Source organism: Bos taurus, chromosome 8 (assembly GCF_002263795.3).
Source record: "Bos taurus isolate L1 Dominette 01449 registration number 42190680 breed Hereford chromosome 8, ARS-UCD2.0, whole genome shotgun sequence".
Classification (NCBI taxonomy): Eukaryota; Metazoa; Chordata; class Mammalia; order Artiodactyla; family Bovidae; genus Bos; species Bos taurus.
In genome coordinates this window covers 109869205-109894313 of record NC_037335.1, presented here as the reverse complement: position 1 = coordinate 109894313, position 25109 = coordinate 109869205, and the positions used below count along the sequence as shown (strand labels likewise).

Genomic DNA, 25109 nt, shown 5'->3' with positions numbered 1-25109 from the left:
TGCACCGAGCTCTCTCTGAGGACCACCTGGGGCACTTGGGTGACGTGAGCTGGGGAAAGAACGGCAGATGGTGGGGTGCAGGGACTCAGGGCCTGGGTGCTCCCTCCTGGCAGGTCGGAGCTCTTCAGCCCCAAATCCCTGCTGTCATGAAAGCACGTGGACTCAGAGCTTCCATCAGTAAAAACCCAAAATTTGTATTCCCAATCTCCTCATGTTTGAAAATTTAAACTTCATTTTTAAAGAAAGCGCTTTATGGACTGACTCGTTAAAAACTTACATGCGATTATGTTTTTTCTATGCTTAAACCCTCTCGTGGGTTCCTGTCGCCTTTGGAGTGAGCTTCGCGCCTCTTGGCCCGGCTTCAGCCTGTCTCTCTGTCTTCTCAGCTCCCACTGTTGCTCACACGGGTCTTTCTGTCCTCAGTCATCCCGGCTTGTCCCCCCGAGGTCATCCCGGCTTGTCCCCCCCGAGGTCATCCCGGCTTGTCCCCCTCTGAGGTCATCCCGGCTTGTCCCCCCCGAGGTCATCTCTTGTCAGCGCCCACTCTTGCTCACACGGGTCTTTCTGTCCTCGGTCATCCCGGCTTGTCCCCCCCGAGGTCATCCCAGCTTGTCCTCAGGGCCTTGGCACTGCTGTTCCCTCCTCCTGCAGTGCTCTTTTCCAGGACGGGGTGCTGTTCCCTCCCCCTGCAGTGCTCTTTTCCAGGACGAGGTGGTGTCTCAGCTCCGCAGAGAGGCCTCTCCCGCCCACTCTTAACGAGAATCCCTGCGTCTCACTCCATCTGGGGACTGGTGCCCTCCGCCCCTCTTACCGGCCCTTCTTCCTGGTACTTCTCCTTGCTGTGCGTTGTCTTATTTAGACATCAGTGTCTGTATGACTGTCTGTCTCTGTGGTGAAGCGTCAGCATCATGATTCTCCTTTTCAGCTAATCTGCCGTCGGCTGCGCTGGGTCTTCGCACGTGGGCTTTCTCCATTGCAGCGAGCCGGGCCCCCTCTCCCATTGTGCTGTGCAGGCTTCCCGCCGCGGGGCCTCTCTCACTGCAGAGCGTGGGCTCGCGGGTGTGTGGGCTGCACTGGTTGTGGCTCACAGGCTTAGTTGCCCCGTGGCATGTGGTATCTTCGTTCCTGGACCGGGGCTTAAACCTGTGTCCCCTGCATTGGCAAGTTGACTCTTAACCACCGGACCACCAGGGAAGTCCCAGCGCCAGGATTCTTTCACATCGTGCATTTCACGGCTTTACGCGACAGATGGGAGGGGCTCGATGAATATTTGAGTGAATATACTGGCAGCTAGAAGCTCAGCATCAAAGCAGAAGGTTTACGTTTAGAGGAGAAAGAGCACGGTGCCTCTCTGGAGTCAGAGAGGCCTGTGCTCTGCAGCCTCTGGCTGCCACTTTTGCTGGGAGATCTTGAATCCGCATCTGTAAGATGGGCCAGTAGCCCATCGTAGTCTCCCTGTGAGGACGGAAGGTGCTGAGTGTAGCGGATCTGGCGCCGTAGGTGCGAGTGAGTGTCCGGGCCTTTGCCCGCGTGCCTTCCGCGCGGCAGAGATGCTCAGGGTGAATCAACAGCATTTGGGCCTCTGACAAGACCCTCGAACTGAACCATTAGAAAGGTCCTGATTGTGGCGACAGCTTAATGAATCTGCTGTTCAGATTTCTAGCAGAGCAACACTTGAAATGCTTTATGTAACAGCACTCCCACTTTAGTGTATTCCAATGGCCTCTTTCACCACCTTTTACTCCCCATTTGTAAGTCTTTCTTTCCTGGATTTTATGGTATGTTGTTTAGTTGTGAGTAATAGTCCTCCTCTGGCTAGCTCAGTAGCAATTGTCATTATTTTTAATCTAAATTAAGGGAAGGAGAGGAAAGGAAAATTTAACGTGCTTGAAATACCAGAAATATTTTTGAAGTCTGAGTTTACTGAATTTTAAGATGGTTGGTGTTGTCTAGATGACTCCATATTAGAAGTGAAAAATGTACCACCCATTTTAATTCTGTTTTCCATACTTTTAGTTTCTGCCATATTTCCGCGTGCTGTGACTGCCCCAGAGCTGGGTGTTAGGAATCCAGATATGAGTCAGCTGTCGGTTCTGCCCTTACAGGGCCCAGTGGGAAGGTAGCACCAGGGTGCCTGTCACTTCCAGTGGCAGCAAAGGCCCAGAGGACGGGGAGGCTGGAGTGCGCTGAAGGACTTGGTAGCTCCGGTCTGTCTGGCCAGGTGTTTTGAAGTGAGGAGACACCGCAGCAGCGGGAAGGGTCTGGTCCGGATGAGGCCTCTCCTGCTCTCCTGACCACACCGCGCCCCGTCCTGACCGCATCTTCCTTTTCCAGCTGGCCCCCTCCCTCATTGCTTCCCCCTCTTCCTATCCTTCTTATTTTCTTCATAATTTTCTGCCCCCGTTGCATAAGTTCCTTTCATTTTTATGAATCTCTTTTCCTCCCTTTATTTTTCAGATGATGGAGACATGCTTCTTTAAGTCTTCTTCAGACCGCTTTGGCTTCTGTCTCCTTGAGCGTGGACGCTGCTTTGCAGCTTGCCGGCGGTCGTTAGTAACGGTGGAGCCTGTCTGCAGGAGCGGCTTGTCTGTGTCCGCGGCCCTGCTCTGCCCTTCTCCCCACCCTGGCTCCTCCCTGTGCGGTGGTTTTGAAGTTGCCTTGACTTGTCTCTCTGGGTCTCACTTTCGGGGCGTGACGTTTGCCTGACTCTTCTTTCCGCTGTGGGAGTTGAATGCCTTCCATGGGTGCCCCCGCTCTGGGTCTCCCGTCTCTGTCCTGTGGCCGTGTCTAACTGGATTTTGAGTCCTGTGGTGCGCCTTGGACACTTTTGTCTTTCTGCTTTGCTGTCATTTACATATCTTTAGTCGCTCAGTCGTGCCCGACTCTTGGGCTCCCGTGTACTATAGCCCACCAGACTGCGCTGTCTGTGGAATTCTCCAGGCAAGAATACTGGAGTGGTTTGCCCTGATTGCTCAGATGGTAGAGAATCTGCCTATAATGCGAAAGACCCGTTTTCGATCCCTGGGTTGGGAAGATCGCCTAGAGAAGGGAATGGCTACCCACTCCAGTATTCTTGCCTGGAGAATCCCATGGACAGAGGAGCCTGGCGGGCTACAGTCGACGGGGTTGCAAAGAGTCGGACATGACTGAGCGGCTAACACTGACCTCACTTTCACACGTGTCTAGGGCAGAACGGAAGGGCTTTGCGTGCAGTCACCCCGTACTCACAGCTGATGGAGTCTCCGCTCGTTCTCTGTGCACAGCCAGTCCTTCCCTGAGCAGGCGTGCCCCATGTCACACAGGCCGCATATGGCTCCCCCGCCCGTGAGAGGGCTTGTCCTCCTCGCCTAACTCCCCAGCCTCCTCTGCCTGTTCTTCACGGTGTGTCTTGACTCCGTTCATGTTGTTTTGTCTGCTTAGAAGAAGGTTCCACTTCCTTTCCCTCAGCTAACCTCTTGTCAACTCTGGAGGCCCCTTCCTGGTGCTCTTCCTGCCACCCCAAGTGTAGACGCTCTGGGCTGCTTGCTCGTAAGCCTGCTGGCTCCCACAGAGCCCGAGTCTCACTGTGCAACCTGTGGAGTGCTGACTGGTGTGCATATCTGCCCCGAGCACGTCCTGCAGGCAGCTCTGCAGCCCCAGCGCCTACCACAGCGTCTGGCTCACGAAACAACTCACGAGCGAGTCTTCTGGAACTGCTCCAGAGTCTTTTACACGCTGAACTGGTTTGATTCCTGGGAGAGCAACGTCTTGAGATATGGACCTGGGTACAAGGGATTGATTTAGGATGTGACTGCAGGCAGCAGGAAGGAGGGATGCAGAGAGTGAGGGAGGGAGGCAGAGGCGGGAGGGCTGCAGTATGGTCTGGTTCCTGCCATGGGGACCCGGGCCGCTGTCCTGCCAGCTTCGCAGGGACGGTGTCAACCCGTGTCAGGGCTAATCCTCTGAAGCCTGGGGGACTGGGATATTCACCCGAAGGTTCTTTTCCTCCCCTAGTCGAGAGTGTCCCCTGGAGCCGTGAATGAGCTCAGAGGGCCCTGGGAAAGGGCCCAGGGCCGCAGGGAGACGCCGGGGGCACTGGAGGAGGGATATTTGTCCACAGGAGCTATCCCCGCAGTTGCAGCTGAAACCCCAGGGAGGCCCGGGCTGTGCGGCAGGGGACGAGAGAGGCACCTGCTGTCCATGCATGCTTTGGTTCAGTCCTTGCAGCGTGTGTGGAGGGAGACTCGGCTTTTGTTGTGTTTCTGTGTCGTGTTCAGTCTCTACCGCTATTCAGTCCCTGTGGCTGTTCAGTTGGACTCGTGTCCAGCTCCTTGCGATTCCACGGACTGCAGCCCGCCAGGCTTTCCTGTCCTTCACTGTCTCCTGGGGTTTGCTCAAATTCATGTCCATTGAGTCGGTGATGCCATCTAACCATCTCATCTTCTGTCGCCCCCTTCTCCTCCCGCCTTCAATCTGTCCCAGCATCAAGGTCTTTTCCAATGAGTTGGCTCTCTGTATCAGGTGGTCAGAGACTCGCTGCACTTCCCTAGAATTGCAGTTAGAACTTGAAGCCATCTTTTCTGACTTCAGAGCCACGGCTGTTTCTGTCCGCAGTGGTTCCCAGCACCCCTTCATCCAGCAGCTTTACTGAGCGCCGATCATGCACCCAGGCGGACCAGGTCACTCATGGACCCGCCAGGTTGGCCATGTTCATGCAAAGCCATCCTTTCCCCTGGATGCAGGAACGGCGGATCTTGCAGTTGTCATGAACACTTGATCCCGTTTGGTTGTCCTACGCCCGGCCTGCATCCAGGTGGTCGTGCGGCCCCTCGCGTGCTGGGCACCTGTGTCAAAGCAGCTCTCTTCTCATCCGTGAAGCAGACGTGAGGTGCCTCCTGGTGTGGCTGTTTGGAGGTGACCGGATAGCCTCCTTGGCGCGGGTCCTGGCACGCGGCTGGAGCTCACGGTGTTTAGATTCAGCAGAATCCGGGCCAGAATCAAGGGGGAAACTTGGGAAACTGGGTGGGGGCCAAGGCCATAGAAGAAAACTGAGTCCTCCCATTTCCTTTCCCTTTTGGAAAAACAGGCCAGACCTTCTGAAAATGCTCCGTGAACTGCTTCTGGAGCAGATGCGCTTGACGGAGCAGGAGGCTACGGAAGAACACCTTGATGGTAAAACGGAGAGGATGCTGAGGCAGGTGGCCGTTCAGCTAAGAGGTGAATTCGGACATTTCATCCAAGCCAGCTCGTCTCCCATGCCACCTGATGAGCTGCAGTGGCCTTGGGGAGCCCAGCTGGCACAGGGGGCTGAGGTGTCCAAAGCTGAGCAGAAAGATGCCTCCGTGCAGACCTCGGCCGTGGAGGGCGACACGCTCAGATGCGGACACGAGGGCCCGAGAGAGGCTTGGGAGGAGCAACTGGCAGACACTGCGTTCAGTGCTGGACGTCGGCCGGAAGAGCCGTGCAGGACGCTGGGGCAGCAGGCCCCCGCCCCCACCTTCCCCAGGAGGACCGAGAGAGTAAGCCCTCCCACCTGCTCCTTACTTAGCTACCTACTGCATACAGACAGAACACTTACACATGATCTCCGATCCTACTACCTTAGAATATTTATATAGTCTGGTGTCTCCCTCTGCCTGTACTTATCTTGACCTCCACCTAGAGGTGTGTGTCCTTGCTCACCTTCCCCAAAGTGTTGCTGACATCTCTTCCCTCCCTCCCTCTCTCCCCCCATCCCAGCCCTCTCATTTATCTGTGTGCCATGATATGTATAGGGCTTCCCTGGTGGCTCAGATGGTAAGGAATCCACCTGCAATGCAGGAGACCCAGGTTCAATCCCTGGATAGGGAGTATCCCCTAGAGAAGGAAGTTGGCTATCCACTCCAGTATTCTTGTCTGGAGAATTCTATGGACAGAGAAGCCTGGCGGGCCATAGTCAGTGGGGTCCCAAAGAGTTGGACACAACTGAGTGGCTAATATACTTTCATGGTATGTTTATGTTTTCATCGTAAAAAGCAGAGTCACATTTATACATCTGCCTGTAGCTCTCTCATGTTACGTATCAGGAACTTCTTTCCTTGTAATGACTGATAAGATTCCATTGTGGGACATATGCCAAAATTTACATGATTTTCCCCCGTTGATGGACTTACTTTGCAGGTTGCAGTAAAACTGATAACCTGACTTGACCTGCAGTAAAATAATAAAATTTTAACCTGCAGTAAAACTGTAATAACCTGACTTGAGCGACAGGGACGAGAACCTAGGTTTTCCTTTGTACAGACTTCGTGTCTCAGAGGCAGCGTTCTGTGGGCACCGTCTCTGTGCTCTTATGCTTACAGCACCCGTTGGAGCTGAGGAAGCCAGGTCGCAAGTGCCCATGGTCAAGGTCAGCCGTTAGGGGGCTGAGCTGGGCCCCTCACTGCCTGGCTCCACAGCTGATCACTTCCCCTGGGTCACCCTCCTCGCCAGCCCACGCTGGCCTGAGTGGGAGGGTCGGGTTTTGGTGGCCGAATGTTTGCAGTTTGCTTCACTCGAGATGCTTTCTCTAAGCATCTTCTCTCACACCGTCAAATATGCCAGATTATTAAAAGCCAGACTCTCCTGGCAGTGTTTGAAATCCTTGTAAGGAGGACGGGTTGGGGCTGAGGAGCCCACAGCAGGGAGACGGGAGTGGCCTGGGAGAGGAGGAGCGAGGTCGTGCTTGTGCCGGGTCTCCAGCGACGGCGGCTGGTCCCCTTGTTTCTGAGGGGTGTTTTGAATCTGAAAAGTAACTGTATACTCTGCTTCATAGCATCAGAATGGAGAATTAAGTTTATTTTCTGACCGCTAAATTACTGCTTTTGTGCCTACCAAAGAGAGTTAGATATATCATTAGCAAAATTGCTTTTGATTGTTTTAAATTATGCACCAAAACTGTAATTTCTGGAGAAGGGTTTTCTAAAGATATCAGTAGAGACCAAAAAAAGAGACGTTGCCATTATATTAACAGTACTCGAGATGCAAATGTGTGCAGTTTGGCTGGAATAGAAATGCTCTCATCTGCCCCAGCTACTTTAGTGTGTACCTGCATGTTAGGAAAACGAGGTTTTGTGTGTGTGTGCCTGAGTTTTTCCCCACTATTTGCGTGGGAGATAGCATCTTACATTCAGGAAAATTGGATAATCAAATGAACTTAATTTCCCCAAATATATTGAAAAAATTTTCCATTTGGAATTATCTTCTCGTTGGTGTCTTCAGAAGGAAGTCTGCTGTGTTTGTGTTTTTGCATCCGCTATATATGCCTGCAGCGCGAGATTTCTGTCCCTGTAGCATCACGTTTAATCTTCTCACCAAGCACATGAGTGAGGTAGGCATCACCTCCATTTTGCATAGGAAGAAATGCAAGCTCTGGAAGGCTCAGAAAATTGTCCTGAGTGACTCAGCTGTTGAGAGGAGCAGCAGGCGTGCCCCATAGAGTCTGGCTTTAGAGGCAGACAGGGATGTGATAACCCCACCTTTCTCAGGAACGGGGGAGCCTCATATCAGCAGTGTGGCTTCCCATCTGTGCAAAGTAGAAGAAAATTTAATGGTTTTCTTTGTGGCTTGTGGTTAGTCAAGGAGTCAGTAATCCTCAAACTGAAGCTGGAGCTCTGGCACCCTGTTAAGAAGAACATCTTTGCAGCCCAGGGGCGAAACAGAGAAACGAGACCTACTTCTGGTTCAGTGACAGAGGCAAGATGCTGTACAGATACACCAGCGATTCCTTTGGGCCTGGCTGCTCACCTGCTTTGAGTCCTTGCGGCAGTCACCTGACTCTCAGGGGCTCCAAGGGGATCCTGTGACCTGGCGCCCGGGGCTGGCGTGCTGGGTCAGAGAGGCAGTATGTGGTCAGTGCCTCGTGCCGTGTCCGTGGCAGGAGCTCAGGGTTTGTGTGTCCCCGTCCCCGTTCCCTCCCCAAGTGAGAGATCCAGGATGACACCGTTAATAAGGTGGTAGGTGGGACTCTGTTCGGCGTCCATAAGGTAGCATTTCGGGCGGCGTTATTTTGGAGGCGGCGTTAGGGTGACTGCCGGCTGCCTCCTAGCCTGAAATTGACTTTGGCGTTCGTGCACTTGGAGCGTCTTCTCTGCTGCCACACGACACACAGATTCAGATCCAGGAATATCGATCGGTGGAGATGGAGGGCCAAACAAATGGTTGTCGTTTCCCAGTCCTCTTGGATGAGGCGCCCACCCCTCCCACATGTCCCCGTCACCACCGCAGACTGTTCTTGTCCTTGAACCTCTTGTCTCCTCTGGCCTGGAATGTCGGGGTAGAAAGGGTCTCACTTTCTTTAACCGGGCAGTAATGTCTGAAGAGCTTGTTTGAGGTTCAGCTCTGCAGCCGCCTTCTTGTTCAATACTGGTCTGGTTGGTTGATGTCTCAGTTCTCTGTCCAGAAAATAGGCATAATAACTTCTCTTACCCTGTGAGCTCCAGAAATGCAGACTTGAGCTGAGGATTACGGGAGAAAACCCTGGAGAGCATTGGACGTCCTAGAGCGTGCAGGAAGAGCTCTGTCTTCTTTCCTTCCTGAGAGGCTTGGCTGGTTTCCTCCTTCCCGAGTTTCCCAACCTTCGGCAGTCACAGTCAGGTTAAGACCATGTCTTTCTCCCAGGCGGAAGCCCTGAACCCCTTAGCAGTCACTTCCTGTTTTCTCTACCTGTGCACTCCTAGCTGTAGGCAACCACCAAGCTTTATTCTGTCTCTATAAATTTGTCTGTTCTGGATGTTTCGTGTAAATGGAATCACGTGGTCTGCGATCTTTGGTGACGGGCTTCTTCCACTTAGCATAACTTTTTCAAGAGTCGTTCATGTTGTAGGAGGTGTCAGTGGTTCATGTCTCTTTATGGCCTAATGATAGTCCTGTGTGGATATACCACGGCTTATTCATTCGATCATTAGTTGATGGACATTTAGACATTATGGTTGATGTTGCTGTGGACATTCATGTACGAGTTTTTGGGTATACATGTGTTTTTTATTTTTCTGGAGTATCTATCTAGGAGTGGAATTGCTAGGTCACGTAGTAACTCTGTTTAATGGTTTGAGGAACTGCCAGACTCTCTCTAAAGAGGCTGTAGCTAGTTTACAGAAGTTTTCACCAGGATGTGGGGGCTCTAATTCCGCCACATTCTCACTAACGATCATTGCTATCTCTCTGATTTTAACCATCCTAAGGGGTAGGTGGGGTGGTATTTTGCTGTGATTTGATTTGCAGTTTCCTGATGACAGATGAGTTGAGCGTCTTTTCACCTGCTTACTGGCCTTTGTGTTTCTCCTTTTGAGCAATGTCTTTCAGGTGGTTTGCCCATCTTTTAATTAACTCACTTGTGTTTTTATTGAGTTGTCGTAGTTCTTTCTGAATTCTAGATTCACATCTTTCTTCTCAGCTTTGAGTGTGTTTAAACTTCCTCCACTTGAAAGGCACCCCCTCTTGGCCTCTTAGGATAGCATTTGCAGGCTCATGCCACACCTAGTTGTTGAGTACCTGCCGTATTTGAGTTCTTACGCTGGAAGCTGCGGAGAGAGTACAGCTTCTGGTGCAGAAGACAGACAGAAACGCGTAGGCACTTACCATGATGGTCCTAATATTTTCCGAGGAGAATTCCAAGGGAGCAGTGAGTACATAGAGGAACCAAGCCCCATTCTCTTGAGGAAGGCGTGTTTGAGCTGAATCCTAATGAATGTATCTGGATTAGTGGGAGAGGTGGGGGTGGGCAAGAAAGAGTGTTCTAGGCCGAGCAGGCGGCCTGTGCCAAGGCCCCGAGTGGAGGGACCCGAGCACTCTGAGGAAGTGGTAGGAGGTCCCTGTGGCCGGGGAGTGGGGGGCGTGGGGGAGCCGTGGTGGGTCACTCTGTCTGCGGTCATGCACAGCATGTGGGCTGTGCTGTAAAGACGTTGACCTTTGTCATACGGGAACTGGGGAATGATTAAGTTAGATTTAAGCAGGAGGAGGGGTTGCCTGCTTCGGTACAGTATGGCCAGTGGGTTAGAAGGGCAGGAATGAGAGTGGGGAGGCTGCTGGGGAGGCTGTCACGGTGGCCTGGGTGAGTGCTTACAGCGTCTTGGAGGTGGGTGGGGGCCACAGAGGATGAGAAGAGGCAAAAGAATTCAGAGACAGCCTGGGAGTTGGAATCAGTGGAACCTGGCGCGTGATGAAGGTGGGTGATGCCCGTAAAGGGAATTTTAAAAGTGACGCCCGGGTTTGGGGCCGTGCAGCAAGTGGAGGCTGTCGTGACTCCGCAGGCAGAGGCCGTTGGAGCGGGTCGGGTGGGGGCCCGGGGTGATGGATCAGAGAGCTGAGCTTTCGGTTGACTTGGGAGGGCATGTATAGGGTGGGCAGGTCAGGAGCCGCGGGCCTGAGAAATAGCCATGGGGCTAGGGCCATGTAGCCCCGAAAACCTTAGTAGGGTGGTTCTTGTGGCCTGGAGCGGGAGGCAGGTTGTCTTGGGTTGAAGAAAGGATGGGAAATGAGGACACAGATAAGGAGCTTTCCCAGATGCTCCTTCTGGGGAATGTCGCCCAGAAGACCGCGCTGGGAAAAGGTTGCCATGCGGAGGCGGCAGGCTGGACCAGAGGGCGTCGGCGGGGGGGGGCGCGGGGGAGCTTGGCCTTTGTCAGTCAGAGGGGCGCCCTCTGGAGGCTGGGGGCTTCAGAAGGGGGCCTGCTGAGGCACAAGCTCTGTGGGCCGGGCGTAAGCACAGAGGCTGTGGCCCGGCGGCCGCTTTGAGTCCTGTTGTCTGAGGTCGGCTCGAGCGGGTCGACTGCGGCCTGGGGAGGGTGGTCATTATTCTCCCGGTGTGTTTACAGGATGCCAAGAAGTCGCGCCTGCCCGTCCTGATAAAAGCGTCGCAATCGCTGGGAAGCGTGTGCCGGCTCCCTGCCTCCCGGGAGGCTGTGGCCCACCTGCAGGCCCAGGTCCTGAAGCTGCAGGGGGAGCTGAAGGAGTCGAAAATCCGCAACAAGCAGCTTCACCAGAAGTTAATTCTGGCGGAAGCAGTGACAGAGGGGCGGCCGGCGCCAGAGGAAGCGCTCCCGAAAGGTAAGCGCCAAGGAAAGCGTGTCCTCCACGGGAAGACGGACAGCCCGACCGCGCGGCCCGAAATGTCAGCCGTGGTGTTTGGAATTGCAGGAGGTTGGAGGATAAATTTCCTGAATTGCTGTGACTAATCTTGACTTGACAAATACACAATCAAGGGGGCACAGTCAGCAAAGCGCATCCTTTGTTTTCATTCTGTTCTGGAGGGGCAGAGGGGGACGGGTCGTGCGCCCTTCACTTGCGATTGTCTCCAGGCGCGGCGTGACCTGAATCCAGGTTGTTTCCCCCCCACCCACCCCCGGCACCATCTGTGGAGGCCTCAGTCGTCTTGGCAGCATTCTCTGAAAGGCTGGGCCGTAATTGTTTGGGTTCTTCAGGGCTGATTGCAAACCCTGCTGACCTTATGGCTTCTAGAATTGACCTGCCTCCCTACTCCCTTAGAACCTGCTGTCTCTGCTCTCCTGGGAGCTCCCCAGATAGCCCTTGGGGTCCAGAGTCTCTGGCTGAGACTCCTAGACTCAGAGGGAGACCTCAGTGTGGTCCCCAGCCCAAGACATGGACATGGTGGTGCTTGGACATGTTGCCTCTGAGAGTAAGGAAAGCTGAGGGCCCTCACAGAGCAGGCAGGGGAGCATGCGTGCAGCAGCATCCGTCATCTTCAGAGTGTTCCTGAATCCACAGGAGCACTTCTGTTGGCTCCTGGTGTTGACCTTCAGCTGTGAGCAGATGACGCCAGCACACAGTGGCAAGAGCAGTGATCTTGTATGTGGTTATTCAGAAAGGATGCATCAGATCCTCCTGTGTGCTGGGCACCGGCGAGAGAGTGAGCATAAGAGACCAAGTCTGCGTCCAGCTTCCGTGTCGCAGGGGGAGGAAGAAAATACACTGTGAGCAGCACTTGCTCCTTGGAAGGAAAGCTGTGACCAACCTAGACAGCGTGTTCAGAAGCAGAGACAGTACTTTGCCAACAAAGGTCCACCTAGTCAAGGCTTTGGTTTTTCCAGTGGTCACGAATGGACGTGAGAGTTGGACCATAAAGGCTGAGCGCTGAAGAATTAATGCTTTCGAACTATGGTGTTGGAAAAGACTCTTGAGAGTCCGTTGGACTGTGAGGAGATCCAACCAGTCCATCCTAAAGGAAATCAACCCTGAATATTCATTAGAAAGACTGATGTTGAAGCTGAAACTCCAATCCTGTGGCCACCTGATGCGAAGAGCTGACTCATTGGAAAAGCCCCTGATGCTGGGAAAGATTGAAAGTAGGAGGAGAAGGGGACGACAGAGGATGAGATGGTTGGATGGCATCACTGACTCGATGGACATGAGTTTGAATGAACTCTGGGAGATGGTGAAGGACAGGGAGGCCAGAAGTGCTGCAGTCCATGGGGTCACAGAGAGTTGGACACGACTGACGGACTGAACAGCAGCAACCTCTGCAGGAAGGCGGGGTCGGTGGTGGGGTGATCTCATAGCGTGAGCCACAAAACTGGAGTTCTTAAAGAAGAGAGATGGTCTGGAAGCTTCAGAGATGAGCAAAGGCACTCAGCATTTCTAGGCCCACGGTACAAGGGAGGAAGGGAAGATACACCCACTCCTGGGGAGGCTGCCAGAGAAGCAGTGTTTGCTGAGGAACGGCTACAGGCCGACGTGGACAGCTGCATCTGAGCAGTTCGGGGCTGGGAGGGGGCTGGGGGCCTCTGCCTGCCTGTGGCAGTAAATATAGTCAGATGTGTGCCTGTTACCTCCTGAGCTGCGCTGCCCACTTTACACACGTGGTCTCCCTGAAGCCTCCTCCCAGTCCTGTGAGCAGGTACACTAGTTATTCCCACTTGATCACTGAGGCAGCAGTTTCAGAGATAAAGGGACTTGGCTACGGTCACCCTGTGGGCGGACATCCCAGCTTGAACCAGCTGCCTGGTTTCAGAGCCTTTCCTTTACCCCTGGTGTTTCCCAGAGCCTAGTGTGCGATTCTGCGTGTGCAGATTTTATGATGACCTGTAGCCAAGAGTATCTTCGATTTGATTTTAGTTTCTTTTGGGTTTGAGGCTTCCCAGGTGGCTCAGTGGTAAAGAATCCACCTCCCAATGCAGGAGACTGGATTTGACCCCTGGGTTGGGAAGATCCCCTGGAGAAGGCAATGGCAACCCACTCTAGTATTCTTGCCTGGAGAGTCCCATGGACAGAGGAGCCTGGCGGGCTACAGTCCACGGGGTCGCAAAAGATGTGACTTAGTGACAAAACAGCAGTGTCTTGGCTTTAGCACAGTTGAGGTTTTAAGATCAGCCTCCGTTGAAGTAGGCCTTCGGTAGGATGGCTCTTCCTTTCCTCCTTCCTTTCCCAGAGTCCTTCATCCATCCATCTGTCCATCCATCCACCCACCCATCCACCCAGGCGTCTATTCACAGTCAGTCAACGTTCTCCGGGCGCCTGCGATGCTCCTGGCTGCCTGCACACAGTGGAGGAGAGAAGGGAAGGAGACGCAGTCCCTGCCTTCTGAGGGGAACCTGTCCCGTGGAGCAGGGACAGATAATTAAGTACATCAGGGCAGCAGGAGTGGGGCTGCCCTGGGGAGGAAGGAGACTCGCTGAGTCGCACTGGGGCCCTGGCACCTTGCCCGGGGCTTGCCATCGCACTGAACAATGTTGTGATTCCTTGCTGAGACCCAGGGGTGCCTTGGCCAGGTGCTACTTCGGCAGCTGCCTGGCGGGCCCAGGGGGCCTCTCTTCTTGGGAAGGGTGGGCATAAGTCTGTAGAATTCATTTTCTCACTCATGGTTTTTCGAGAGCCCGGGCTTAAACCATTTCAGACAAGCTGCAGTATATTTATGCTTTTTATGTCCTGTTACGGCAGCTCGATAGATTAATTTCATCTCATAAATTGCATTTTGCCTCCCAGTGTTTTTATTCTCCCTGTTGTATCTTTGTGTTCTTCTTAGTTGCTTGGCTAAGTTTCAAGTCGAGGGTTTTACTTACTTTGCTCTCTCTCTGCGGATGCCTGTAGCCCAGAACCTCGTGAGAACAGCCTACCAGGACGGGCCGGGAAAGCAGGGAGGCCTGGAAGCCACGCCGCGCGTCTGGAGAGACAGGGAAGGGGACGAGGAGCAGCAGGCCGCCCACGAGCCTGGCCAGCATTCACCCCCTGTGCCTGCCGACCAGCTGCTGTGTGCCGGGCACCATTTGGGGGTTTCATGTAAGAACCAGGACTGCGCCCCGCAGCAGGCATCTTAGGGTGTCTTTGCTGTCCCCGTTAACACAGGGGGAGGGAGGTTGGGGTTTTGAAAGAGAACTGGTCCAGGGCCACCCAGCGAGTAGGTAGGTGGGCGAGTCACGGCCCGCTGGGTGTCTGTCCGAGCGGGCAGTCCGTTTGTCTGACACTTTTCTACCAGGCAGTGGGCTGGGTTCTGGCGGTTTGGCCTCAGAGGACACAGCCCTGCCCGGGCTCTGGGGAGACCCTGGGCTGCGGGCCCTGTTCCCAGTGGCATACACTTCCCGAGGCCTCCAGTCGGGGTGCCGACGACATGCTCACAGGCTGCCAGGGGCCCTGGGCTTCGAGGAGAAAGCCACTCTCCCGGGTAATCGAGTCCCCTGGCTGCACTGTAGGGATGTCCAGAACTTCAGTGTTTCCTATAATGTAAGTCAGTGGCCCTGGGTACCTGTCCTGTGCAGCAAAGAGATTGCGTTACACACAGAAGCATCCTTTTCTACATTCTTTTCCATCGTGGTTTATCACAGAACTGGACACGGTTCCCTGTGCTGCACGCAGGACCTTGTGTTTATCCGTTCTGAATGTAACAGTTTGCATCCGCCAGCCCCGATCTCCCCGTCCAGCCCTCTCGCTGCCCCTCCTCCCTGTCCTCTATGCCTGAGTCTGTTCCTGTTTCACAGATAGGTTCGTTTGTATGTGTTTTAGGTTCCACTTACGGGTGATGTCACAGGGTGTGTGTCTGTCTCTTTCTGACTCACTTCAATTAGTGTGAGAATCTCTAGCTGTGTCCATGTTGCCGCAAGTGGCGGCTTTTCGTTCTTTTTACGGCTGAGTGGTGTTCCATTGTATATACGCACCACATCTTCTTTATCTATCTGCCGATAGACATTTAGGTTTTTTCCATGCTTTGGCTATTGAATAGTGCTATGCAGTGATTTTTAAATGAAAAAAAAATTCTGCCTGGAACCTTACGAAGGGCTACAGAGCAGAGACTGCAGAGCCACGTGGCCGTGCTGACGCTGAGCTGTGAGACTCGCTATGTACTGGCCCAGGTGCCCAGAAGTCGGCCCTTGCCTCTGTGAAGTCACAAATTGCTGTAGATGAGGGACATTTCTGAAGTCAAAATTTGGAGTGTCAAGTGTCTAAAGGAGCTGTAAGGAGCAGAGTTTAAACTGCTGTGCAAGTGGGAATGTGAGGAGGACGCCTCCTAGCTGTACTGAGCGTGTGTACGTGTGCATTTGAACAGCAGAGGCGCCACAGCCTGTATCACAAAGGACATTTGTATGGGCCTTCCGTTTGTCTTTGCCTCGCGATTACTTACCGAAAGTCATCAGAACTGATCTTTATTCCCATGAGTGAACATCACTTCCTGCCATGAAATTCCATTATTAGGAGGTTGTTAGAGCAAAGCTATTTCCTTGCCTTGGAGTGTGACTCATAGGAAAAAAGCCTTGTTGAGCTTTCTCCTTCTGTATCTCTCATTCTTGTTCAGCCAGCAGGACTCCCTGAGCCCCTTCTCTGCCCCAGGCCCCGGGCCAGACCCTGGAGAAGCAGAGGTGAATGACATGGTCTCCACCCTGAAGGCCCTCGGAGCTAGTGATTGTAACACATTTTGTTCAGTAAAAATGCTCTGTTAGGAATGCTTTCCTGAGGTCACGTAGCAGTGGCTTTCTAAAATTCCTAAGTTTATTTTATGTTATTTGCATCGTGAGCAAGGACAAGAATGGGCTTAAAGCCACGAGGAGCAGCTGCAGAACCCAGAAATTGGAATAGACAGCCTGACAAGGATGTGTGTACGCCTTTCCTTCTGCGTGGTCTCCTCGGTCATCTCAGCCAACGTACCCCGCTGCCTTGCCCACCTTTCCCCAAGTCCACAAGCCTTTGCTCATGTGTCTCCTGGAATAGGCGTCCTCTCCCATCTTTGAACACCTCAGGAAAGCAAAGCATATTCATACTGGCTGGTCTCCTTCACTACTGTGTACCGGACATTGTTAGCCTTTTTGCAGATACTGTCCCATTGGATACTAAAGACAAAAGCAGAATACAAGGTGCTCTCTCCCTTTTGCAGATGAAGCTTCTGAGGCTCAGAGAGGCTAAGGCACTTGCCTAAGGTCACACAGCCATTAAGCAGAACTTTAGTGTGAAACCAGATCTGTTGACTTTCAGAGATGGATTTTTCTCCTGTGTTCTGCTGCCTCTTACGTATTCAGACAGCTGCTTGTGCTGAGCTGAGCTTTCCCTCGGACAGTGGGCAGTGTGGCCTGTGGTTAAGGACAGATGCTCTAGATTCAGGCCTGAGCTTGAAGCCTTACAGCAACAAATAAGATGCTGCTTTGGGGAGACCGGCACTCTGGGCAGTAAGGTCTTACCCGAGTCTGTGCAGCCAGCAGGTAGCCCAGCTTGGGGTGAGCCCTCTCCACTTTGTCTTCAAAGCCGTGTGTTCTTCCTGCAGCACCACCCTGCCTCCCATAGGAGTTTGGCTGCAAACATGGGGATTGAAACTAGCTGTAAGGAGATGTTTCCTGGCAGGATTATGAGTCAGCCAAATAACTCCTCGCTGTAGGGACGTCATGGCGTCTCCTGGAAGCTGGCAGACATGGAGATGCGGTGACTTCTCACCTGCCGTGGATTTCAGAATTGCTCGTCTTTGATGTCACTTCCCTCTCCAATGTTTGTCCGCCCTTCATTCACATCTGGTCTGGGCTGGGTGCTGTACAAGGCCCTGAGCATGAGAAGATGAAAGGCCAGTTCCTGCTGGGAAGGAACATGCAGTCCAGTGAGGGAGAGGAATCCAGTAACTAACTGCTGTGTGAATGAATGAGCCAGATGTCCGTCCTGTGCCGGCACCCACACGTGATCATGTCTGTTGTGGGTGTTACATATCAGGTGCCGTGGAAGCGCAGTGGGGAGTGACTGTTGTGCATAGTTTGAACATGGGTTCACAGAGGAAGGGCAATCAGATTTGGGTGTTGAAGGATGAGTAGGAGCTTGTTGAGAGGGAGTAAAGTAGGCGGCCAAGGGGGAGCAGCACATGCAGAAGCAGGGAGGCATGAGCAGCCTGCTGTATGCAGGGAATGATGGTTACTTTAGTAGGGAGTCTGCGTAGGTGGTGGCTGAACATGTCCCTGCAAAGGTTGCCTGGAACTTGATCATGGAGGGTCTCAGATACTGTGAGAAGTTTAGACTTAATTCTCAAGATGGTGGGGGGTGGGTGAGTTGTAGGTGGGGGTGGGTAGTTATCAGGGTGGAATCACTTTTCAGCACAGTCGCTCTGAGGAGGAGGCTGGATTGAGAAGAAAGAGGGAAGGACTCGAGCCAGAGGGGCTTGGCAGGAGGCTCCCACAGTGTCTGCTCGGCGGGGGCTGTGAGCCAGGGCAGAGGGCTAGATTTCAGCAGTGGAGAGACTGATGTAAACGTGGTTTGATTTCCAGGCTCTGAAGTTTACCAGCCAGATGACCCTGCCGTCTTGCCACCAGGCGACGAAGACCCCTCTGAAGACTTCCCAGGCCCCCCTTCAGCAGCTACACACTTGAGTTCCAACACTCAGTTTTCCACTAAAGTCAGTGTGGTTGGGACCGACCCGCTGGAGAACACTGATACCTCAAATGATAAAGAAAACTTAGAACGGAAAATCTGTGACCTGGAAACGGAGCTCGAGGGCTACCGGAACTTCATCCTGCAGCTGCAGAAGCACTCCGGGTTCAGCGAGGCCATCATCACGGTCTTGTGTGGGACGGAAGGGGCCCAGGACGGCTTGAGCAAGTCGAAGGGCAGTGCCGACGAAGAAGAAATGGCCTTCTCGAGTTTGCGCCAGGTCCGTTATGTGAAACACATGAAGATCCTGCACCCTCTGGCGCCAAAGATGATGGACGGCGGGGCGCTGGGGAGCCTCGGCCAGCAGCTGGTGGGCCAGGAGTACGAGCTGCAGAAGGAGCAGAATTTGAACATGGAGCTTTTTGGTGGAATCCATAACCTGCAGAATAAGATCAGAGACCTCTCACCCTCCAGGTACGTCCCACCTCTGCCTTCTCCCACGGGTGAGCCTGCAGTTCCCCCACGTGGCCGCTAGGTGGGCGCCCCTGACCTGGGAAGGGGTGCTGCCCTGCAGGGGCGTTGGGCATGTGCCAGGGAAGCCGTCATGGCCCGGCTGAGGCAGTTCTTCCTTGGAAAAGACGCTGATGCTGGCAAGGATTGAAGGCAAAGGAAGAAGAGGGCGGCAGAGAACGAGGTGGTTAGATCGCATCATCAACTCAATGGACCTGAATTGAAGCAAACTCTAGGAGATACTGGAGGACAGGGGAGCCTGGTGTGCTGCAGTCCACGGGGTCTCAAAGAGCCGGACACGACCTAGGGACTGCACAGCAGCAGTAACAACAAGGCCGCTGCGCCTTTGGGGGAGTGACGTGTGGGGCCACAGACCCTGGCGGTGGACACTTGGCCTGTGCCTTCCGAAATTGGCCCAGCAGGTCTTGTCCGCCTCAGGTCGGGGAGACAGGGTGAAGGTTTTAGACCCGCCACTTGGTGAGTCGTAGTGCGGTTGCTGAATGGCAGTGTTCACCCTTGACCCTGTTAACGGCTCTTACTGTCCTGCAGGGGAGGGGTGGACGACACTGAAACCGCTGTCCTAGGCAGGGTGGGGAGAAAATAAATACTGTCCGTATCTCTACCCTTTAAGGTCATCTCAGAGAAATAAGCCTATGTTGAAAGAGAAGAATTCTTGGGTCGTGAAGATAATGTTTTATGGGCATAGAGATACACAGTTTTGCTTCATGAGATCTGACAAACATGGGATCATTTGTAAAGCTGACCTTCATTCGTCACTAATTTGAGACAGACACGTTGTTGAGAATTGTCAGGAGCCAGAGTGCATTTTTCAAGGCTTCCCATACAGTGTGATTGAAGGCTGCTGCTGCTGCTGCTGCTAAGTCGCTTCAGTCGTGTCCAACTCTATGCGACCCCATAGACGGCAGCCCACCAGGCTCCCCCATCCCTGGGATTCTCCAGGCAAGAACACTGGAGTGGGTGGCCATTCCCTTCTCCAGTGCATGAAAGTGAAAAGTGAAAGGGAAATCGCTCAGTCGTGTCCGACTCTTCGCGACCCCATGGACTGCATGCAGCCTACCAGGCTCCTCCATCCATTGCATTTTCTAGGCAAGAGTACTGGAGTGGGTGCCGTCGCCGTCTCCGGCGATTGAAGGCAGCTGGAGTGGGCGCCGTCGCCGTCTCCGGCGATTGAAGGCAGCTGGTATTTATTGAAGGGCAGCGGTGTCAGACCCCAGGTTAGGCCCTGTTCTGACTGAATCCTCACAGTCAGATGAAAAGGAGGTGTTCTTAAACCCTGTGTTTGTAGACGAGGAAATGGAGCCTCAGAGAGGCTGCTGTGCCCGAGAAGGCGGCCCGGGAGGGCTCGCGGAGTGGGCTGGTCCAGCCTACTGAATCCCGCCCTGATGCCAGGTTTTTTCTCGTTTGTTAAACTGGCCCCGTTGGCAGTGTTGTGGTCACGTGACCTCTCTGCTCACGTGGGCTCGAAGGTGGTCACTGGTCATCATTTCAAGAGATGGTAGTGAAGCGAAGGGTCAGGGTCTCTGCCAAGCCACTCTGGGGCCAGCTTCCTGCACCCACAGTCGGTAAGAAAGACGGAGCCACGCTTCCCTCAACTTGCGCTTTTCTCAGTGTTGACGGATCCTCGCGGGCTCGCACGGGCAGACAGATACGGTGCCTGGAGGCCGTGATGCCTGGTTTAGTTAGGCTTTGAAGCCGGAACCCTATTTGAGTCACAGACCTTCACCATTTAACCGACTTTGCCATCTCTAAGAGGCAGTTTTCTCTCCCATAAAGGGAGATATTCGCGCATTTGTTAGGAGACTGCGAGGAATGAATGACTTATAAAATCGCCTGTTTCCGTGGCTGACAGGTCACAGTTCCTCTGTGCGTGGCAGTCAGGGTTAGGGTCGTCCTGCGGCCCTTCCCTCGAGAGCACAGTCCTGGGCTTGCTTTCCCACCGTCAGTTTCCTTTTTGCTCTTCTGAGGATGTGTGCCGGCTCCCCTGCCTGTTGGCGCGCTCCTTTCTACAAATTTGAGTAGTGTTTTTAAAGAGTGAGTGGAAACTAATTGTCCTCCCGAGTCCTTGCCGATCTGTACTTTAATTGGGGGCTTCATAAAGGTTAAAAGTGTTGCAGAAGAACCTCTGTTCCAGCATTTGTTGGCTGTTTTGAAATCGAAAGAGTCGGGACCTTACGTAGTCGCACTTGTTCCAAAAGTGTACATACTTGTACAGCTGCAGGCTTTTCAAAGTCCTGCTTTGTCAGTTTTCCAGTTAGTGTTAAGGTCACAGAAATTCGGTTCTAACATGGGTGCCAGCGTTTCCTTTTCTCTCCTGTATCAGGTACGATTCGTTAGTTCAGGCCCAAGCCAGGGAACTCTCCCTCCAACGACAGCAGATAAAGGACAGCCACAGCATCTGCGTCGTCTGTCGTCAGCACGTGAACACCATGATCAAGGCGTTTGAGGAGCTGCTGCAGGCCAGCGACGTGGACCACTGCGTGGCCGAGGGCTTCCGGGAGCAGCTACACCAGTGCTCGGCGCTGCTGGAGCAGCTGGAGCAGCTGTTTCTCAAGGGTGAGTGAGGCGCCGGCCCGTGAGTCCTCAGGTGGATCAGGCACTGGTCCAGGACTTCTCAGAGGGGCCCGGGGAAACCAGCTCCTTGGCGTCCCCTTCCACCCCCTGCCCTGACGGGGTGACGGCAGAGCCCCACTGGCCGCTTCCTTCTGGTGCCCACTGCCCCGTGGTTGGCATTCTGCTCTGTTCCACACCTGGGGTCCGGTGGAGGGGCCTCAGGGGCCAGGCTGGGAAGGCATGGCCACATGGTTGCCAGTTCCTCCGAATTTTCAAGAGAGGATAGAAACCCAGGTTTGGCAGGTAAAGACTCACGAATGTTAAATGCTGGCAGAAGCAAACAAACGAAGCAAACAAGAAAAGCCAAACTCTCATTGGTTAAAACAGATTTAAGCTTCAGAGATGGTGTGAGGAAGGATGGAAGAAAGCCTTTGCCAAACATTTGCTATGTGCTAGGTACTTTAATGGATGTTCTTACATTACCATTCAAAAATAATAATTTGCATTTGTATGAGACTACAGCAGACATCTTCCATATAGTTCAGTTCAGTCTCTCAGTCGTGTCCACCTCTCTGCGACCCCATGGACTGCAGCACTCCAGGCCTCCCTGTCCGTCACCAACTGCCGGAGTCCACCCAGACCCATGTCTGTTGAGTCAGTGATGCCATCCAGCCATCTCATCCTCTGTCGTCCCCTTCTCCTCCCATCCTCTATCTTTCCCAGCATCAGGGTCTTTTCCAATGAGTCAGCTCTTCACATGAGGTGGCCAAAGTACTGGAGTTTCAGCTTCAGCATCATTCCTTCCAAAGAAATCCCAGGGCTGATCTTCAGAATGGACTGGTTGGATCTCCTCGCAGTCCAAGGGACGCTCAAGAGTCTTCTCCAACACCACAGTTCAAAACCATCAATTCTTCGGCGCTCAGCTTTCTTCACAGTCCAACTCTCATGTCCATACATGACCACAGGAAAAACCACTAGACGGACCTTTGTTGGCAAAGTAGCGTCTCTGCTTTTGAATACGCTGTCTAGGTTGGTCATAGCTTTTCTTCCAAGGAGTAAGCATCTTTTTATTTCAAGGCTGCGGTCGCCATCTGCAGTGATTTTGGAGCCCAGAAAAATAAAGTCTGACACTGTCCCACTGCTTCCCCATCTATTTCCCATGAGGTTCTGCCGTGTGCAGTCTGTCATTCTCTCTCTCTCTCTCAGCAGATGCATACATACCCGTAAATGTACACGGACACCTTACGATAGTCCTGAGAGGACAGAGGTGTGGTTGGCCCCTCCTCCGTGGGGGACTCTCCTCCCTGACTCCAAGGAGACACCATCCGGAGTCAGTTCTCCCGCCCGCCCCCGGTGCCCTCTGAACCCTGCCTTCAGTGCGTATTCCGGATCAGCCGGTCCTGCCTCCTCACTGCCGCCACGGCTCCCGCGGACCGCCTGCTGCCCCTTGGGGTGGGTGCGTCCCGCCTTCCCTGGCCTCTGTGCGTCCACCCCGGGCCCGGAGGAGTCCGTTTCTACTGTGGTCACAGGGTCTTCACAAAGTGTAAGTCGGGTCATGACTGCTCCCTGCCCCAAATCAGAGGCTTTCCTTTGTGAGTCATGAGGCTCAAGTTAAATCACGGAGGCCAGGCCTTGGACAGAGCACGTGGTGCCTCACCTGGAGTCCTGAGCGCTCGAGTCCTGTACTCGTCAGGAGCCGGGGGCTTCACCCTCAGGACAAGTGGTTTTACGTGAGGAACTCGGCCTTACAGGGAAGAACCTGGGTTTGACGCAGTCCTTGTGCCTTCGTGCGGACACACAGACGGTTCACAAGGGTCCATGTGTTGAGTGTGACGCCGAGATAGAACGTGGGGTAGTTTGCCTTCTGGGCCCAGGAAGTGGTGTTTTCTCTGTTTTAAAAAGGGCCCACCACCTCAGGCACGTCACAGGCCCGTTGTCTGCCGCCAGCTCTCGGGACCCCAGAGGGCCGGAGCGCAGGAACACTTGACTTTTCCCCCCTTACACGAAATCCCGTCTTTTGGCCAAGATTTTGCAAATAAGCTAGCTTCCGTTTTGCTGTAGGAGGGATCAGTGGGTCCTCAAGATGGAGCTGTGTCTGCCTGGCCCGAGGCACTTTCTGTCTGTCTCCCTCCTTCCTCCCAGCCCTCTGCCTGGGAGCGGGAGGCCGAGAGAGACTGCCTCTGGCACCAGACGCTCACCCACCGTCAACTTTCGCCTCCCCTTGATTTATTTTTTAGTTATTTACCTTGACAAGCCCAAGGAGATCTCACTTCTTGTTTCCTGTGGGTTCTGGAAGCAGAAACATTTCGGGCTTAATAGACAACACAAACAGACCTTAATTCTCCTCTACAAAAGGCAGAAAGGTCTCAGGAACGTCTCTGCAGCTCTTTTTCTTAGAGAATAATATGTAGCCAAGATGGGTCTTTCTGGGCTGCCATCTGAAGAGTCTGGCTGCTGAATTATGAAACGAGCCCACCATAAAGTAATTTTATGTTTGAGATAGTTGCATAGCATGAGTTCTTAAAAAATTTAAATCTAGTCTTTTTTTTTTTATTATTAATACAAAGCAGTACCCGCTTATTGTGGAATAACAGATAAGCGAATATTCCTGTAATTGCATCATTTATACAGCAAAACAGGAACATCCTGGAGTGTACACTTTCCAGACCTTTTTATCCATGTGTGTATTTTGGGTGGAAGTAGGACAGTTTGCAGTCTCCCTTTGTTCAATCATAGACGATAAATGTTAGGCTACATTGTGAGTTTTAGGGGCGTGGAGCGTTCTTTCGTGTGAAGGCGCTGTAATTAATCATCCCCACTTGGTGGACGTTTAGGTTGTCAAAGCTTAGGGCTGGGATAAAGGCCCAGTGGATTGGAACCCTTGTGCGTATGCTTGCTCTTTCTTTTCTGATATTTAACTGGTAGCACCCAAGAAGGAGGGTGGTAGTGTGCTTTCTTAGAGCTCTGCGAGGATGCAAGGTTATTGAAGCGGCTGGCGTCCGCCCGGCCAGTAGAGGGAGCCCAGCAGGTGACGGCAGTGACTTCTGGGGGCGTATTTTGTTTCTTCAGAGCATGAGCTCCTGGAAGTTGGGGGGTGGGGGCGTGGGGGGCGGTCTCTGTCCTGGCCTCCCGACCTAGGAAAGGGCCAGACCTGCAGTGCCTGGTCAGGATCTGCTGCTGCTGCTGGGAGTCTTATGTGGTACGGACCTGACCCTGGGTACCTGTGGGTGAAAGGCCCCCCGCCTCTGTCTGGCACGCGTCCTTGAGCTTGAGGGGGCACCTGTGGACTCTGAAGGGAAGGCTTCCAGGAGGAAGGGACATGGGAGCTCAGCCTGCCACGTCGGGAGGATTCATGGCTGGTGGGGAAGGTTATTTCCCCAATGTTGTTGGGGGCGGGTGGTGCAAGCTCTGGTTAGCTTCGTGAGCCAGGCTATCCGATAAAGTGGAGTATCCACAGAATGCTCCTGAGTAGCCCTGAACTCTGCCCTCTGCCTGGCCCCTGAGCCTCTCCTTACCTTCATGAAACAGCTCTCTCCAGCCTCGGAGATCTAGACTAGTCGTCACCTCCTCTGAACTCGGATGGTCCAGGCTGGGTGGTGCTCGGCGCCCCCCACACACAGCATCCCACGTGCCTCGTCACGGTGCTATTGTGGAATCATCTTTTGGGTCCACGGTCCCCACTCAGCTGTGAACCTGTTGGGGGCAGGACCCCCATTCACATCTGTGTCCTCAGCGTCGGGCACAGGCAACCTGGGAGGAGAACTGTAAATATTTAATGTGAATTACCCGTGAGACGGAAAGGAAGAAGCGTCTGGGTCCCGTAGGAGATGCCAGACTCTGATGTTTGAGCTTAAACCTGTACGACCGATGGGTGTGGGCTAGGGAGGACTGTTCTCCCAAGCGACTTCTTAAGTGGTGACCAGTGACCGCGTACAGGGGGTCAGCGCAAGGAGGACACTGCAGGTGGGGCCACCCGTTACCAGCCGGTCCTGCACCGTGCTCCTCGCCCTTGTTCAGATGTGTTAGCGGATAACTAGGTGTCTCTCTGTGCGGCAAGATGGGACCCTTCCACCGCCACATACGCTATAGCTTTTCAGGTGTAGCTGTGAGATTTGCCTGAGAGATGGGAGCAGTTTTCCATGACATGCTTCCTAAGCTTCTAGAAGAGCCAGACAGATGGTAGTGAAGGCAGATTGCACCAAGAATTCAGTGCATCGTACCAGCCATCTCCCTGTGAGTCCCACCAAAAC

The 25109-nt window shown here is 53.4% G+C and overlaps 1 protein-coding gene across 10 annotated transcripts in view; it reads left to right on the top strand.

Annotated features, from left to right (window-relative positions):
• Positions 1–25109, top strand: part of CDK5RAP2 (CDK5 regulatory subunit associated protein 2) — a 184244-nt gene that overhangs the window by 118731 nt on the left and 40404 nt on the right. For 9 of the 10 annotated variants that reach the window (XM_059889004.1, XM_059889002.1, XM_059889006.1 and 6 more), the window contains 5 exons: positions 5066–5498; positions 10812–11043; positions 14041–14229; positions 17676–18252; positions 20630–20862. In XM_059889004.1, the coding sequence (XP_059744987.1) occupies positions 5066–5498; positions 10812–11043; positions 14041–14229; positions 17676–18252; positions 20630–20862 (1664 nt within the window). The remainder of the gene's footprint in view (positions 1–5065; positions 5499–10811; positions 11044–14040; positions 14230–17675; positions 18253–20629; positions 20863–25109) is intronic. The other variant, NM_001192169.3, reaches the window with a different exon arrangement.